This window comes from Limanda limanda, chromosome 1, assembly GCF_963576545.1.
Source record: "Limanda limanda chromosome 1, fLimLim1.1, whole genome shotgun sequence".
Lineage (NCBI taxonomy): Eukaryota > Metazoa > Chordata > Actinopteri > Pleuronectiformes > Pleuronectidae > Limanda > Limanda limanda.
The window spans coordinates 10,560,268-10,575,666 of NC_083636.1; the positions used below are offsets into that span (position 1 = coordinate 10,560,268).

General features: G+C 39.7%; 2 protein-coding genes across 2 annotated transcripts in view; one reads left to right on the forward strand and one right to left on the reverse strand.

The window, feature by feature from the left end:
* The window catches only part of LOC133011717 (proton myo-inositol cotransporter-like), a 55,425-nt gene extending 48,545 nt beyond the window's left edge, over positions 1 to 6,880 (forward strand). Inside the window, exons 6-10 of the mRNA XM_061079555.1 lie at positions 71 to 191; positions 3,266 to 3,391; positions 3,540 to 3,658; positions 4,886 to 5,038; positions 6,654 to 6,880. Coding sequence (XP_060935538.1) covers positions 71 to 191; positions 3,266 to 3,391; positions 3,540 to 3,658; positions 4,886 to 5,038; positions 6,654 to 6,880 — 746 coding nt within the window. The remainder of the gene's footprint in view (positions 1 to 70; positions 192 to 3,265; positions 3,392 to 3,539; positions 3,659 to 4,885; positions 5,039 to 6,653) is intronic.
* A 3,202-nt stretch (positions 6,881 to 10,082) lies between these two features.
* LOC133013262 (uncharacterized) lies at positions 10,083 to 15,123 on the reverse strand. Its single transcript, XM_061080380.1, has 16 exons — positions 15,101 to 15,123; positions 14,954 to 14,993; positions 14,709 to 14,862; positions 13,851 to 13,980; positions 13,688 to 13,754; positions 13,361 to 13,475; positions 13,127 to 13,221; positions 12,216 to 12,343; positions 11,960 to 12,129; positions 11,812 to 11,884; positions 11,665 to 11,698; positions 11,552 to 11,579; positions 11,347 to 11,438; positions 10,996 to 11,173; positions 10,507 to 10,899; positions 10,083 to 10,430 (listed from the first exon to the last, which is right to left on the reverse strand). The coding sequence occupies exons 1-16, from the start codon at positions 15,121 to 15,123 to the stop codon at positions 10,255 to 10,257; spliced, it is 1,896 nt and encodes a 631-aa protein (XP_060936363.1). The 3' UTR covers positions 10,083 to 10,254.
* Between the last annotated feature and the right edge of the window lie 276 nt (positions 15,124 to 15,399).

The following is a 15,399-nucleotide window of genomic DNA, read 5'->3' on the forward strand; positions in this document are numbered from 1 at the left end:
ATCAGGGTGTGAAGTGTTCAAATCTCAAAGAGTGTTTTTTGTAATGTCACAAACATTACTTTTTTAACAGGCACAAGTTTGAGTTTGAGTCTGTTGGCCACCGGTTTTCTGATATCTGCCCAGCACAGTCCTCCCGTCACCTTCCACCCGTTAGACCCCGCCATGGCCAACTCTACTTGCTCCAAGTACCAGTGAGTACACACACACACACACACACACACACAAAAGTGCTCAGTGAGCCACATTGGGCCCTGAAATTCTGCCTCAACTCCCTTTATTACCAACCAGAAGCAAAAATTACTGAGCAGCTGCAGCAACGATCTCAAATATCCTGATGTTATGATCCAACCAAGAGTATTTTAAAACTGTATGAGAGTGTTATGGGAAGTAGGTGTGAGAGCAGATCTTTGTTTGATCACTGAAATGATTCCCTCAGCTAACAGCTATACCCAAAGATATGAAAGACTAAATGTGAAAAAGAGCGTTTACAGTTTTTTATGTGGAATAACTCAACAATCAGGTGCCATTTGAGGATTAAGGTGTACACATGTGATATATTACTTTAATAATTAGATATTTTTAAATATGCTGTTGGCCATGTGGTGCACATATATAGATTTAAAGACTAGAATTATGGTAGTAATAAAATGTAACCCACAATTTTCTAAGTTGAACTTACTGAGCCAACAACTGTAATGTAAAGGCAATTTGTGTTTGTGATTCAAGTTCAAAAAGAGGGCCAACATATTGTACATGATGCAGACCCATGACTTAATACAAAGATGGACGATGTTTCTCCACTTCCTCCCGTAGAACACAAAGGAAGCTGAAATATCTCAGATACGGCTGCTGCCATGTTGCGCTGGTGAGATCATGTGAAGCCGGAGACTCCATTCATGGTCTTCCGCGTATATGAAATTGGGTAGTGGGTAATTCAGATATTCCTCTCCCCAGCAGAGGCATGGATGGGATCTTTTGTCCCTTCAGTGAGTTAAGTCACAGAATTAACACATTCTTGTCCAATCGCACTTGAACAAACATCATTGTGATAAGAATCACCTTAAATGTCAGAAACCAATTTGGAAACATTTAGCATGTATTTGGACTTTTTAGCTTGGCCTATGTCTAAAATGTTGACATGAAGCTGTAATCTTATCCATCTAACATGACTAAGCCCTATGAGACAAGTTGTGATTTGTTAACATGGGTTATGCAAATAATACCTTGATTGATTGATTGACGACTTTGATCATTGCCCAAATGATGACTAAATCATTAGCAACAAAGGCAAATGCGCACTTACAAACACACACACACACACACACAAACACACACACATACACCGTCACAAACACATACACACACACACACACACTGAGTGTGTCTGCATGCGAGTCAGAGATCACACTCGACTTGCACAGACACGAGATGGATCTCATGTGTAGCTGCAGTCTTTCATCATAACAACAAACAAGGACTAATGGACTCATTCTCCAGCACCCACACACAGTAACAAGCAGCCACACACACACAATCACAGGAGGCAATTTGAAGAGATGAATGCTTTTACCACACTGTAGTGGCTTCATTGAGTTCACTTTACTCCACATGAGCCCACATATTAGACAGCATTAGAGCAATAGCTTTACCACCACAGGCCTCCCATAGTCATTGTGGATGGGACGTCCCGTTAAATCATATACTTTTAACATGTATATAAGTAGCTAAATAAAAAATCTCTTGAATATGTTCAATTTAAATTAAAAAATTGCTCATTCTTTAAGCCCCTGCACAATTATATTAGACTACGGTGATATTAGTAATATACAAAGGATGTGTCGAGAATAAAGTCATAATATAACAAGAATAAAGTCGTAACTGAGCAGAAACTCGTAATTTTATGAGAAAAATGAGTTTTTTACACAATCTTTCCAAAGCCCTGATACTTTTGATAATGTGGTGCTGATATGACCAAAGATCATGTTATATTTGTGAAACATATACTAAGGTATAATTCAACAAGATGTTTATTTTTCCCTATCAGGCTGATCTTCTGATATTCTCCGTCTAAAATGACATGTAACCTAAAATTGTTCCAATTATGACGTTTTCTCTAAATATTACGAATCCTTTCTCATAATATTACGACTTTAATCTTGAAATCTCTTTTTTCAACATATCCCGAATACTTCTTCACCTCCCTACAGTGTTTACTTTTACTTCAGAGGACATGGTTTTAATTTCATGTAACTGACCTCTGTGTGTTATTTGAGCATTTTCCCCCTGACACAGAGAGTCGGCTCACTACAAAAATAGACTTAGGAAACAAAACACACATTCCATACACTTCCATCAGGCACGACGACAACAAACCTGATGATGCTCCATGAAAAAGATAGTGTATCCTTATGAAGATTTGGTTTGCCAGCATTTAGAAGCCTCTTACATGGGGACAGCTACATAGCTGACTTGACAAGATAGACTTTTAATTAGCAGAGATGTAACAGAGGGACGAGCCAGGATTAAGAGATAATGATGGTGAATCACACACCATTTGTTTTTGGTTCTTCATTTTAATTCAACGCTTCCGGTATCTAGGGAACAGTCCATACATTTATTTAATTTGGGTAATGAGGCAAGTCGCAATTACAGGGGATGGAATGGTGCTCTCTGTACATAAAGGATTCACAACCCTTCACCCTTTTCACCTTTTGTTATGTGGCAGCCTTATGCTAAAATTGTTTAAATGTTTATGTTTTACCATAATTAGTGTACACCCACCTCCACCACACAAGACAAGGCAAAGCAAAACATCCAAATTATTTTTTCACGTTACTTTACAAATATATTCTTGAAGTTACTTTTCGTGTTAATCGTATTAAAAAAATGTCTTCATCTATAACTGAATAATCGTGCGAAAAATTGCACTGCACACAGGCATAGTGTGTTTACAGAGTTATGGCAATTTGTGACTTGTAATTCACTTATATACAACAATAAATGTTGTGTATGATAAACCTCAAAGAAATGCATTGGATTAGGATGTTTTCTGTTTGTTTTCCCAAACTTGTCGTCTGCTCCCTCCCATTTAGTTTAATTCTGAAATGTTTCGATTGTATTTTCATTGACTGTTCACTTGCACACTGGACTGAGAAGATTTCTTTTTAATATATATCATACATTCCAACTGAGGAGAGTACTGTAAATGATTGTGCTCATTAGGAATTATAGTTAATCTGTGCTGTGTCTGCCGTGTGGCCTGCAGGCTGTGTGAGCCGTGCATGCTGGACCCTGGGTGTGGCTTCTGTTACCGTGAGAATGGCTCGGCACTCCTCGCCTCCTCCTGTGTTGCAGTCAATAAGGCCTCCACCGAGCGAGCCGCATGGGGCAGGTGAGTCACAGGATGCAGGGATGAGCAATCTAGGATTCAGCAGAGAGGAAGTTCTGCTGTGGCAGGAGGATACTTGTTAATAACATAGGATTAGTACATGAATTAAATCGCTGTATGCGAAATGACATCTATTAAACATATCTTCCAGATGCTCCAACTCCAGCCTGATGAGAGATCAGACGTACTGGGCCTACAACTACTGTCCCACCTCCTACTCCTGGCTGGTTCTGCTGGGTCTGGTGCTCTACCTGGCTGCTTTCGCTCCAGGTAATGCTTCTACGTCCCACCGGCTAACCTCTTCCACCTAATCCTCTCTGCATGCAGTGGGTGTATAAGCATGAATTTACCCTTCAGCCATGTTTGGTCCTCTCCAGTTGTCGAGTGTCAGGGGGATGAGGGAGGATGCGGTCCCCTTTAAACCTAAAAGACCTAATAAACATGCCACTTTAACAGCCTGCCAATTTTGCCATCTCCTCTCAGCCATCCCCCTATCACCTATTAGCGAAAACGACATCACAGGATCCGCAGTTAATTATTTGAAAGTTGAAACCGAAAGCTTCAAAAAGAGGACAGGGATTTTTGCTTCGCTCGACCTCTTACTGTTACAGTCACACCGACCATTAGTATTGAGAGAAATCCTACCGGCGTCAGTGATCACTGGGGCACCGAAACCATCAGGACCATTCCTCATGGTATCAATTAACACATTTCTTACTGGTCATCTCTAAATTAAGGTTTACTCTTATAATCAATAAAAAGACACCCACTACGACATAGTGCACAATGAGTGTGTGTCCTCACTTGGATCTGGCTCCTTTCACTCTGCTCGATCAGGTCATCGGCAACACGAAACCACTGAAACAGCATGGAGGTTATGTTTTCACCCTCATCCATTTGTTTATTGGTTTGTTTGTTTGTAAGCAGGACTACACAAATACAACTGACTGGATTTTCACAAAACTTGTTGTAAGCATGATACATGGGACAAGAAAGAATCCATTTAATGTTAGCATGCTTTAGAACAAAGGTGCAGAATAAGGGATATTTTAGCACTGTCTTTAATGTGTGAGGTGTTGTTGTTTTTTACATTTTCACAGGAAATAATGATGAAAATCTTGATAAAAAAAATCAGGCATATGAAGGACACTGACGTCTCTGAATGTGTGGAATTTGGTGCTGCTTGATTGAATTTAAAGGGGACTGTTTGGCCCTGCTGGATGTACAGTTTGCAATTGTAGATTATAACTGCTTTGCACTATGGCTGCTTTTATTGTGAGTCTGGCAGAAAGTGTACACGCCTCATGTACAAACATAATAATTTTAATTAATTCCAGGAGATTAAATGTTCCAAATAGACACCGGTTTTTGATCGGCGAGTGTGGACATACCAGAATTTAATCTCAATATGTACACAGCATACACAGTCATACTCCATCTGTTCTTCTGCTGTAACTTCACCACCACCAGGCCTCACCTCTTATCTCTTCCTCTCAGGGATGGGTCCAATGCCTTGGACCATCAACTCAGAGATCTACCCGCTGTGGGCGAGGAGCACAGGGAACGCCTGCGCCGCCGGAGTCAACTGGACCTTCAACATTCTGGTGTCTGTCACCTTCCTCCACCTGGCTCAGTACATCACCTACTATGGTCAGTACCAATTATTCGAGTTCGCATATGTGTTTATATATTACCCAAAATAATTATCAAGCTCGACATATTTTGTTTTATTTGTATTTTCTTTTTATTCACAGTTATTCATAATAATGATTATGGCTAAACTTTAAAATATCAAGTTTCAGTTAAATTTATTTGTCATAAACATGAAACAAAATCATTACTAAATTAGTTTTAGTATATATTTTTGCTGATATATCCAAAAATATATTTTTTATACCTAATATGACCTCACCTTTTCTAAAAGCTGAACTCAGAGTGTAATTTCAATCAGACTAAAAGCTTCTTTCAGGAACAGTTGCTCCTCAACATCAGTGCTATCAGTGTGTACACAACCCAATGAGCAGATCTTGTGTAACATCCCTTCATCTTCACCTTACTGCAACACCATCGAGGAAGTAAAAGCTAATTCACACTAAGGCGTCCCCCCCCTCCCCCTCCAACGCTCTTCCACACCTCCTCAGTCGATGTGGCTCAACAGCAGGTTTCTCCTCAGCCAGGAAGAAACTGACCTTTCGTGACGCTGGGCGAATTGATCCATCAGGCGCGATCGCGGAGGCATCCTGAGATGCGGCGTGTCAACGATCGATCTGAGTCGTTCATACATTTATCCGGTTTATAATAATCGTTCACCGAGAAACTAAACACACACGTGGATGCTGTTGTCATACAAATGTTACTGGTATTTATTATAATGCAGCCGTGTCTGTTCATTTAAAATGTAATTGTGCCTTGAGAAGAGGAATAATAGAAATTGCAGTTGGCAAGAAATCTCATTAATCCTCTGTCAGTGTTTCCTTTAGAAGGCTTATTTTTCCATGTGTATTTGTGTCTCTATGCAGTTATTTCCTCCCCCTGTTAACCTGCTGTAATGTCACTCTGACAGGGGCATGTTACTTCTACCTCACATTTATCGTATGGTGACTAGCAGCCTGAAAGCAACGCGATAAAACATTGGCACGCACATACGCAGGCGGTCAAGATCTAATATTAGCTGCCCTCTGGGTCTGCTGTCACTATCGCAGGCTCTTTCTCCAGGATGATAAACGACAGCAAGCCAACGTGTTCAGGAAAAAAAAGGTGGCAGCTCTCTAAGTCATGGCGATGTGTTAGTCGCCATTCTCTCTTATAGCATTGATTTGTTTTGTATGATTAACACTTGATTTGCAAACTCAACACAGAGAGGAACTTAAAAAAAATGCATAAACACCAAATACAAATATACATCAGAATAAATGAGCGAGAAAATAAATAAATCATTGGAAATAAACAAATACCTAAATGATTAATAAATAGACAGATAATAGAAAATAGAAATTAAATAGAAATATAAGGGTTACAGTAGGAATGAATAACTAAAAAAATGTCCAAGGGAAGGGGTTCAGGGCCATTGCAATATGGAGCATATTTGATTTATGGAAGAGATTTCAAGGTCTTTTAATATGATTTGGTTTCTTTGGGCAATTTCTAACTACATCTATCCACCTGACTATCAATCCTAAAAGACAGTGTCTCTAATAGTAGGCTGTTCTCTCTCTAAACTGAGAGAACGATGCAGTGACAGTGTGTTTTTCATCCCCCTCCCCAGGAGCTTTCTTCCTCTACTCCAGTATGGCCCTACTGGGTTTCATCTTCATCTACGGATGCCTGCCGGAGACCAAAGGCCGGCGTCTGGAGGAGATCGAGGCGCTGTTCGAGAACCAGCTCTGCTCGTGTGGCGCCACCGATTCTGACGAGGGACGGCAGGTCGAGTACATCCGGGTCAAAGGCTCAAACTATCATCTATCGGACAACGACGCATCTGACGTGGACTAGGGAGAGTTTTGGGTGTTGTTGTATTTTCCCTCTGCAGAGATGTTGGGTGTGTAATATTTATAATTTTTTTAAACTTGAGCTAAGGAGTACCTGATTTCCCTCCCTGCTGCTTGATAACAGCTAAAAAGTCATTTTGCTTATATCAGCAATGTGAGTTCACTTTCAAATCAGTCAATTCAGGAAGCCAAAAATCAACGACGAAGCTTGAGTTTGAGTGTGAACGTTTTGTTTTCAGATAATCTCTGGACTGAGGGTAAGCTGACAACACGCTGCTTTAGTCAACGGCTGAATTCTCAACCATGCACGTAGAAAAGACAAAAACATTCTCTTTTCCACACATAAAGAGATTTTACATAAATACACAGAGATCCAGTGTCAGGAAACATGACATATATTCATGTATAAGGGACGTCCAGCCATGATGACGTATTTTACAAAAGGAGCTGTGGCACAAATGTTTCTTTTTCTTTGAGTATATACCAGTTAGGATTTATATATAATGTTGTACATACAGTACAGTACAAGAAGAATAACGACATAGCCATCCTTACAGCGCCATGTCGTTAATAGTGATCGTAGTCTCGGAAACCTGGACGTGTGTGTCCACAATGTTGCTGTTGGTGTGACTGCTGTTGTAACTCATCGTCGATCTGTAGAACCATTCTGCCTTTCTATATGAAACACGTCTCAGTTACTTGTCGTTTTAAGCTTGTAGCATCGCACATTAAAGCAGCACTATGTAACATTTACTGATGAACAGCGCCCTCTGCAGCCACTCATGGTGATTCATTATGTTGGGCTCAGTGTCCGAGCAATTGTATTTTTAACGTAGAGAACAAAACAAAGCCTTTCAATGTGTTAACCAGAGTTCTGAATGTGTGGGCCCTCTCACTGAACTGAATATTAACTGAACGGTGGATATTACCCATGATCCCCAGCTCCCCGAGCCACAAGAGCTGCTGCTGTAACAAAAACACAACTCTTAATGTTTTAAATGTTTACTCTCTGAATAAGGGAGATAAACTCTGGTTTGAAATTACTTCTAAGTCATTCAACATTAATCTTGGACTTGCTGGAACTGATTCTGGCAATTTAAACTGCGACTGTCAGTCAGTGACACACTTTTCACAGAAACACACAACCCACCAAAGTTATACAGAATAATAACAGACGTTCAGAGTAAAGAGTGGGAATGAAAGAGGCTCCATTCTCCCTATTACAAGTCAGTGTAGCATCAAACTAATTTTTTAGCCACTATTTTAAGTAAGAAAAAGTTGCATAGTGATGCTTAAACGTCAGCTCCTCCTAGACTAGTCTCAGCTTGTGTTTACTCTCATATTTTTTATGAAAGGCAAACACGAGAGATGTACAGTATGTTGTTTAAAAATTAGCAACCTTTATTGTCAGTGGGTGCACAAACAAAGACACCACTGCAGTAGCACTGAGAGGAAATGGAACTTATAAGGACCATTTATGTTTATTTATTTATTTAGAATTATTTAGAATTTTTATACAAATGATGAATATCTCTTCAGCATAATTTGTTTTTCTGTTTGGTTCTGTTTCCTATCTGCGTCTCAAAAAAGGCAGTTTGAACATAACACTATGGAGACTACAGTTTAATCTGCAATCTGATTCATTCTGTCTCTATGACCCGATGCTATAAACCATAGCAACTCACCACTGCTGGATATATTCTCCGTTTAATAATATTTCAAACAAAGACAACCAGTGTCCTCTATCCGTGTTGGTGAATTAAAAACTATTAGTTTTATCTTAACACGATGATATTAGTGCCTGTGTATCGTGAAGGTGCCTAATGGCCATTTTTCAGTGGACTTGTATGTGTTTCGTCATGTTATAAGTCTACATAGCTATTTTTAATGTGACATGTACATATTTGCCTCTCACCTATGGCGGAATTTTATTTTTTTATTATTATTATTATGGTTTAATGTATTTCTATTTTTCGTCTTCCTCCATAGCCTTATGTACAAAATAGCACAGCTTACCAGTTACCGTGTGTGGTTCTCGTGTCAACACTTCGAGGAGTAGGACTTAGCGTAATTTGCCAGTGTTGTTTTGTAGAAGTAAAAGTGCGTGAGGTTCTTAGTCACATACACATAAGTTTCAGTGTATCGAATACTGTCAGAAAGTTAACAACGGATTCACTTTAACAAAACTGATTAATGAGTCTTCAACAGGTTGAGCTGTTTCTGTGTTCTATGAAAAGGGTTCTCATGGCAGATAAAGGACAGTCCATGGTATTAACCCATAATGAATTCATGATTTTTAAATTTCAAGCTATCACATTTAGACATGACTGCTATGTTAGATCTATATAAACATTAGTCCTCTAATAAAAGTAAAACAGTCATCACATAGCATTCAGCGCCTTCATTTTGAAACCCAATAACTCTCCTTCAAACACACTTTGAAAAAGTTTACATAGATATCATTCACAGCACATTTTTTACTAATTGTAGATTTTATCTTCTGATCAGTTTCCAAAGCATGCTCTACATTTCAAATTGATTGATTTTTATTCTTGAAACTTGCAAGCAGCTGCTGATACGTATTCCATTCTTTTCAACAAGCAATGAAAAATTAAAAAAACTAAATTATAATGTATCGAATTTTTTTCCTGTCTTTATTCACGAGATTTCAAAGATTTCCCTTTCAGATTTTGTAATTCTCCCTCTCAAAACCTTGAGCTTGTAGTCATACAGCCCCTGCTTATATCGTTTTTACAGGTTTAAAAGCAAAGAAAATAATCAGTCCCCAAGTGACGATATCGTTTTAACTAAAAACAACACAAACTAATTTTATACCGAGAGTATTATTACAAATAAAGCATACATCCATGACACAGATTATGTAACAAAAAGCTAATGTTGACCAAATATCTAACACCGTCCCCCACCTCACTGGGGAACTTTTCATGTGTTCTTATGGTGAAATGGTTGTAATTTTTTTCCTATGTGAACCAACTATGTGTGTTTCTAGTTTACGAGGAACTACAGAATACAAATACAATTAAAAAAAAAGTGATGTATAGTTTATTTGACTATTGTTAAAGCTGTAAATGTTTTGCTAGAGTTTATATTCTATAAAATAAAACTATCTTAATGAAATCTTAACACTTGAATATGTATACAGGGAAAGAAATAAAGTGATGAATCAGAGAAAGGCTTTTCTGGGCTTTATTTCACTGTCTTCGTGAACAAACACTGAATACTACATGTGGTTTTAAACCTTCAAACTCATTTTGAACAATACTTTGAAATGTAAAAATCAAATGCACAGAACAGGCATACTTTTCGATTCTTGCCTCCTTCCATCCAGCTTCTTTTTGTCCAGCTGCGTCACCTCTCCTAAGTCTTCCTCTCGTTGAGCAGGACCAAAATATCTGCAATTTCCTGAGGAGCTCTGACCTCCTCATCGATGGCAGATGTGACCTCCTCCCTCGCACTCTCCGAGAGGCCTGTCATCATCGCATGGTCCGTTTCGTGTCCCTCTCTCTCATCGCTGTCCTCTTCACTCTCCTCACCTACATCAGAAAACACAATTAGGAGTTGGGGAAATCAGTGTTATTCGTTTCTTTCTGACGTATCTCACTGTTATACCTCTGGCATCAGTTGCGTTTGCAGCATTTGGAAAGCAGTTGATGGGTAGCTTCAGGAATGTTTTCCCATTGTTGCCTGGTGGAGAATCAGCCTTAGGTTTCTTCTTGCTCCAGGGCGTGTTCTTCCCTCCATTCCCTGTTGAAGCCGAGTGTGTGTTCGGCTGAGCAGCGGTGTCAGTCTGCCTCCCTGTGGCTGCATGTTGCATCGACAGGCCGACAGGTGGAAGGTGCACGCTGAACACAGGATGTCGGGACATACCGTCTGCAGTTAAGATGCACTGAGTGGAGGTGTCGCACATCTCTGCAGCGGGAATGGCGACAGTTTGAGTTCCTGCATCTCGAGTTCTGCTGGATGGTTTTTGGCACTTGCATACCTCTGGGTTCAGAGGTTCAACTAGAGGGTAAGAAGATGCAGATTGAGCTGGCGTGTTTTTTCTCTGTGGCCCGTTATTTCCTGAGGATGTGTCTGGGTAGGCCAACCTCTCCATACCTTTCTCGTCAACTGTGACGTTTGTTTTGGGTTTTATGCAGGGAGTAAGAGGCCTGGGCTGGGGTTGACCTTGTTTCGGTTTAACCTGTGAGCCCTGGTTTGAGGTGTCTACACAACAGGCTCGTTCCACACATGAAGAAGCAGAAGGCTGGAGACATGGTGGGCAGTAATCTTCGTCCTAATACAGTTAGAGTAGGAAAACACAACAGAGTTCATGTGAAATATTATGTCTTAAGAGAAAAGTGGTGCTTGATGTTTGGCCTTGAAGAATCTTTTTAAATAAAGTCTGAGATGACTATACAAATACAGTGCAGCAGCAGGTTGGACACAACCTCATGCAACTTCACTTACGTCAGTAGAGTCTGAACTGAGGTAACATCCTGTAGAAGAGAAACTTGGTAAATATCCACAGTCATTCAGGGAGCTACTGTGTCCAGGACATGCTTAGGGATTAAGAAAAATAAGGCATCGATTAATTTTCATCTTTCTCCCTCCAGCATATACAGTAGATCATAGGCCATTAGTTACCACAGATAATACAACTTCAGAAACTTACAAAAGTTCGTGACACCAGAGTTGGAGAGCTGTCAAGGAAAAATAATTGACAGTTACAAACTCTACCACTTGGTGGCAGTGAATAGCTACTTCTAACATAAGACTCTTTTTTACCTCCATTTCCATGCACTGTGATTCTGGTACAGTTCTGACAGTAAAGATTAAGAAAGAAAAAAAACAACAACATCAGAACACATTAAAAATACAAATCCTGTCAGTAATAATCATTTAAATGTTTATATATGAGGTGTAAACACTTACTGTGGTGCTGAGGATTTGAGTGGTGTTTCATTTTTGAGATAGATCTTTGATTTTAAGCTCCCAGTATGAAAAGCTGCAATTAGATGTGATGTTAATCTGAGGATAAAAGACTCATGGTGCCAATATAAAGGTTTACAGCTCAATTTACCTTCTTTTTCGTTGTCTTCATTAACAAAGCCCCTGAAGAGGTCCTCCTCAAACTGCTGCTCGCACTCTGACTGGTTCAGTATGAAGTCCATCATGGGCTCCTCCTCCTCTGGTTGGTTATTGAGGGAGACGTTGACCTCGTGTCTTGCAGGCCCTCTTACCTCTGTGTCGCTGTCAAAACACACAAGCCTTGAGCCGTTACAAAATAAAAGAAAGCAAATAGTCCATCTAGCTCCTAGTGGTTTGTGTGGCCTCACTCTGGTTCTGGACTTCCAAACAGGACTTGCTCAACTGTGGGTGTCTCCAGTTGGTAGAGGGGAGGATTTGATCCACAGGACCAGGGCATGTTGTCCGTCATACCTCTGGGGTGGGATAAAGGCTGGAACTAACAAAGTAAATTTAGAATAGATTTTTAGAAAGAACCATATTTGAGAAAACACCTTCTGGCAGTACATCAGCCACTAGTCTAAAATACTATTTCTGACACACCTGCAGACACGGAGAATTATGTCTCACCCCTATATATTTGTTTTCCAGATAAAAGTAATGTTTCAAATACATTATTTTGCTTTGTTCTATCAAACAGTAATTTCACACATGTGTTTTGAACACTTGAATAAAAATTGATTAATGGTTATTACCATTATTCAGTTCTATGCATGGGATCACACTATTTAAAAATGTGCCAGTTCTGAAACGATATAAAAGATATGCTAAAAAACAAAAGCTTCCATCTGGTGAAATGTGATGTAGCAGCTTGTTATCTTGCTTTACTTAAGGTGTGCATTCTTGAATCATGAACGTTTTTGAACTGAAGCAAAATATTACTATAACTGGAAATGCAAAGTGGGATTCTCATAGGTTCAATGCAAATGCTTCAACTAATATTGTGCATTTTCGAGCAATCTTTCACTGGATCTTTACACGATAGTAGAGAATTTTATGCAAAGCTAGTTTGGTATAGGTTTGGTATATTATAAGGCTATGGGGTTTTCTTGATTTTGATACTATGTCCTTAAAGGAGCTAAAACAGATTTGGTGATGACGCCATTTTGGTTGTGATGAATTAAAAAGTTGTTATTTAACGGCCATAGAGGTGAGAATGCTGCTGTCTGATTCAATCCAGTTTCCCTTTCAACTTGAAACTATAATATTCTCTTTGCAGCACCTTGATCTGCTCCTGGCCTGAAGTGTCCCAGGGTGGAGGTTCCTGTGTCTGTGACTGACCTCTCTGCCGAAGGTTCAGCTTCAGTGGGAAAATTCCTGTGGAGAGCAATGGGATTAGGACTTAACTGTCCGATTGTGTAATAATATTCTTATGCAATGTTTAAAAAAAGCACAATTAACATTATGAAATTGTATTTCATGCATGTCTGATCTACAGAATACTTCACAGCACCACCTTGGCCTGAAGAGGCTGTTGAAGTGGAGGAGAAGGGGCTGAGGGGGTTGCTCACGCTCTGCCGGTAGTCAGACGCACTGTTGTCTGAGAAAGCTGACTCCAGCACCGGTGACAACTGGTGAGACAGAAAAATAAATCCCTTTTAATCTAAGATAGGAAATGCTTAAAAAGTACAATATGAATAACTGGAGGGAAACTAACCTGCCGACAGTTGAAGCCTTGTGGAACAGCATGACTTTTCTGTCTTGTTCCATTACCACTATATATAGATATAGAAGATAGAGTGTAGATGACCTGTCATTAATCAAGTATTCATCATTTATTTACCAAGTACTCTGACAGCTCCTGCAGCCTCAGAAGTTTGCTCAATGAACGTGATCTAACTGCGATTAAACTGTCCGATATTGACAAAATCAAATGACAGAGTATTCTTAAATGCATCCACCGCTATAGTGTAAAAGATCTGGCTGAGACGATTCTCCACCTGTACCTGCACTGTGAATGGCTCTCGACCAGACTGAGCTGTGATGGAGAGCAGGGGCTCATCGGGAGAACCAGGGGATGATTTTGCTTTCTTGATCCTATCCTGCCGCTGCCGAGGACTGCCACTTTAGGAAGATCTGACAATAAAAAAATATTTAAAATAATTTTTACTGCCATCAATGGTCACCATCCTATCCTTACTACTGTCCAAAACAGATGGTTTCTCTCACATGACAACTATTTTGTAGACGAAAGAGTCTCTTTTGTAATTCATGTTGAAATATTTTTGATCACTTACAAAGCCATAAATGATCCGCCAGTATGTCTTCTAACTGTTTGAGTCCAGGTTAGAGACTAAAGGTGATTGAGCCTCTGCAGTTCTGGCTGCTTAGATCTGCAACAGCCTTCCACAGACTGATACACCAGCTCCCTCTGTTGCTAGCACTTCCAAGAAATGCTTTACCAACAGGTAGATCCATAACAGATCAATTCTGCAGTCTTGTGAGATGTTGATTTTATATTTTGGGGTTGCTTTTACCGAATCTTTTTTTACTGTATGAATGTTTGTGTTTCTGCATACCTGTATAATTTTGTTAATTCATTTGATGCTCTTAATGTTGCATGCTTTATTTTCTCCTTGGAAAGCAAGCGGTTGCTTTAAATGTGCAATGTAAACACAATAGTTAACGTTATTATCATTATTATTATTATTATAAGGCATTTATGAAGCTACATAGAGGTAGAGACAAGTCTTAAATCTTATATAATCTGAACCACAGAGGATTCATAATGCAAAACAGTATGTATTATCTTACTAACTACTTTTAAAAACTACTTTCAGATGTTTAAAGAAGTTGTTTCTTACCTTTAGTTTCCTTTTTAGCAGCAATCTGGTTGACAATGAACAGGGTGACCAGGTCCATGCTGCCTGAACCAGCGGAGGTGTCTCCGGGGGATGATGGCAGAGCTCTCCCCGACTTTATTAGCCTCTTCTGCATTTTCCTCCTTTCAAAGAACTCCTGGCAGAGAGAAAAACAACATGTCTTCAATATTCCGCTGGACACACAGAATGGAAAAGCGTGTAAAAACACATTTGTTTGAGTGAGTCACCCTCTGCTTCTTAGTATCGCTCTTCATCACCAATCTGCTCCTGCAAAGAAAAGAGAGGTCTTCGCGTTAGCATTAGCTAACTTGGCTCTGCTAACATTTTTCTGATATTAGCCAGACAGCTAGCTAAATCATTAGCTCGTCTCTTACCTGGAACCCCCGACCCAGTTCATCTTCAGCGGCTGTACGTGTCACCGTGGACGGCAGAGAGGTGAGTGTGAACACAACAAAGATAGTGTTTGTGTCTGAGAGAGGTAAGCTAACCTGAGCTAAAGCTAAACACCACTATCCATCCGCACGCAGGTCACAAACGTTCAGGAATTTGAATGATGTATTTTTCAATGAGTAATGTCACATCGTTCATTTTACTGGAAACAAACGTGTTTTCTTCTGTGACATTTTGTGACCATGACAGAAATTACACTGAGTGGTGTGGCCACATTATTACA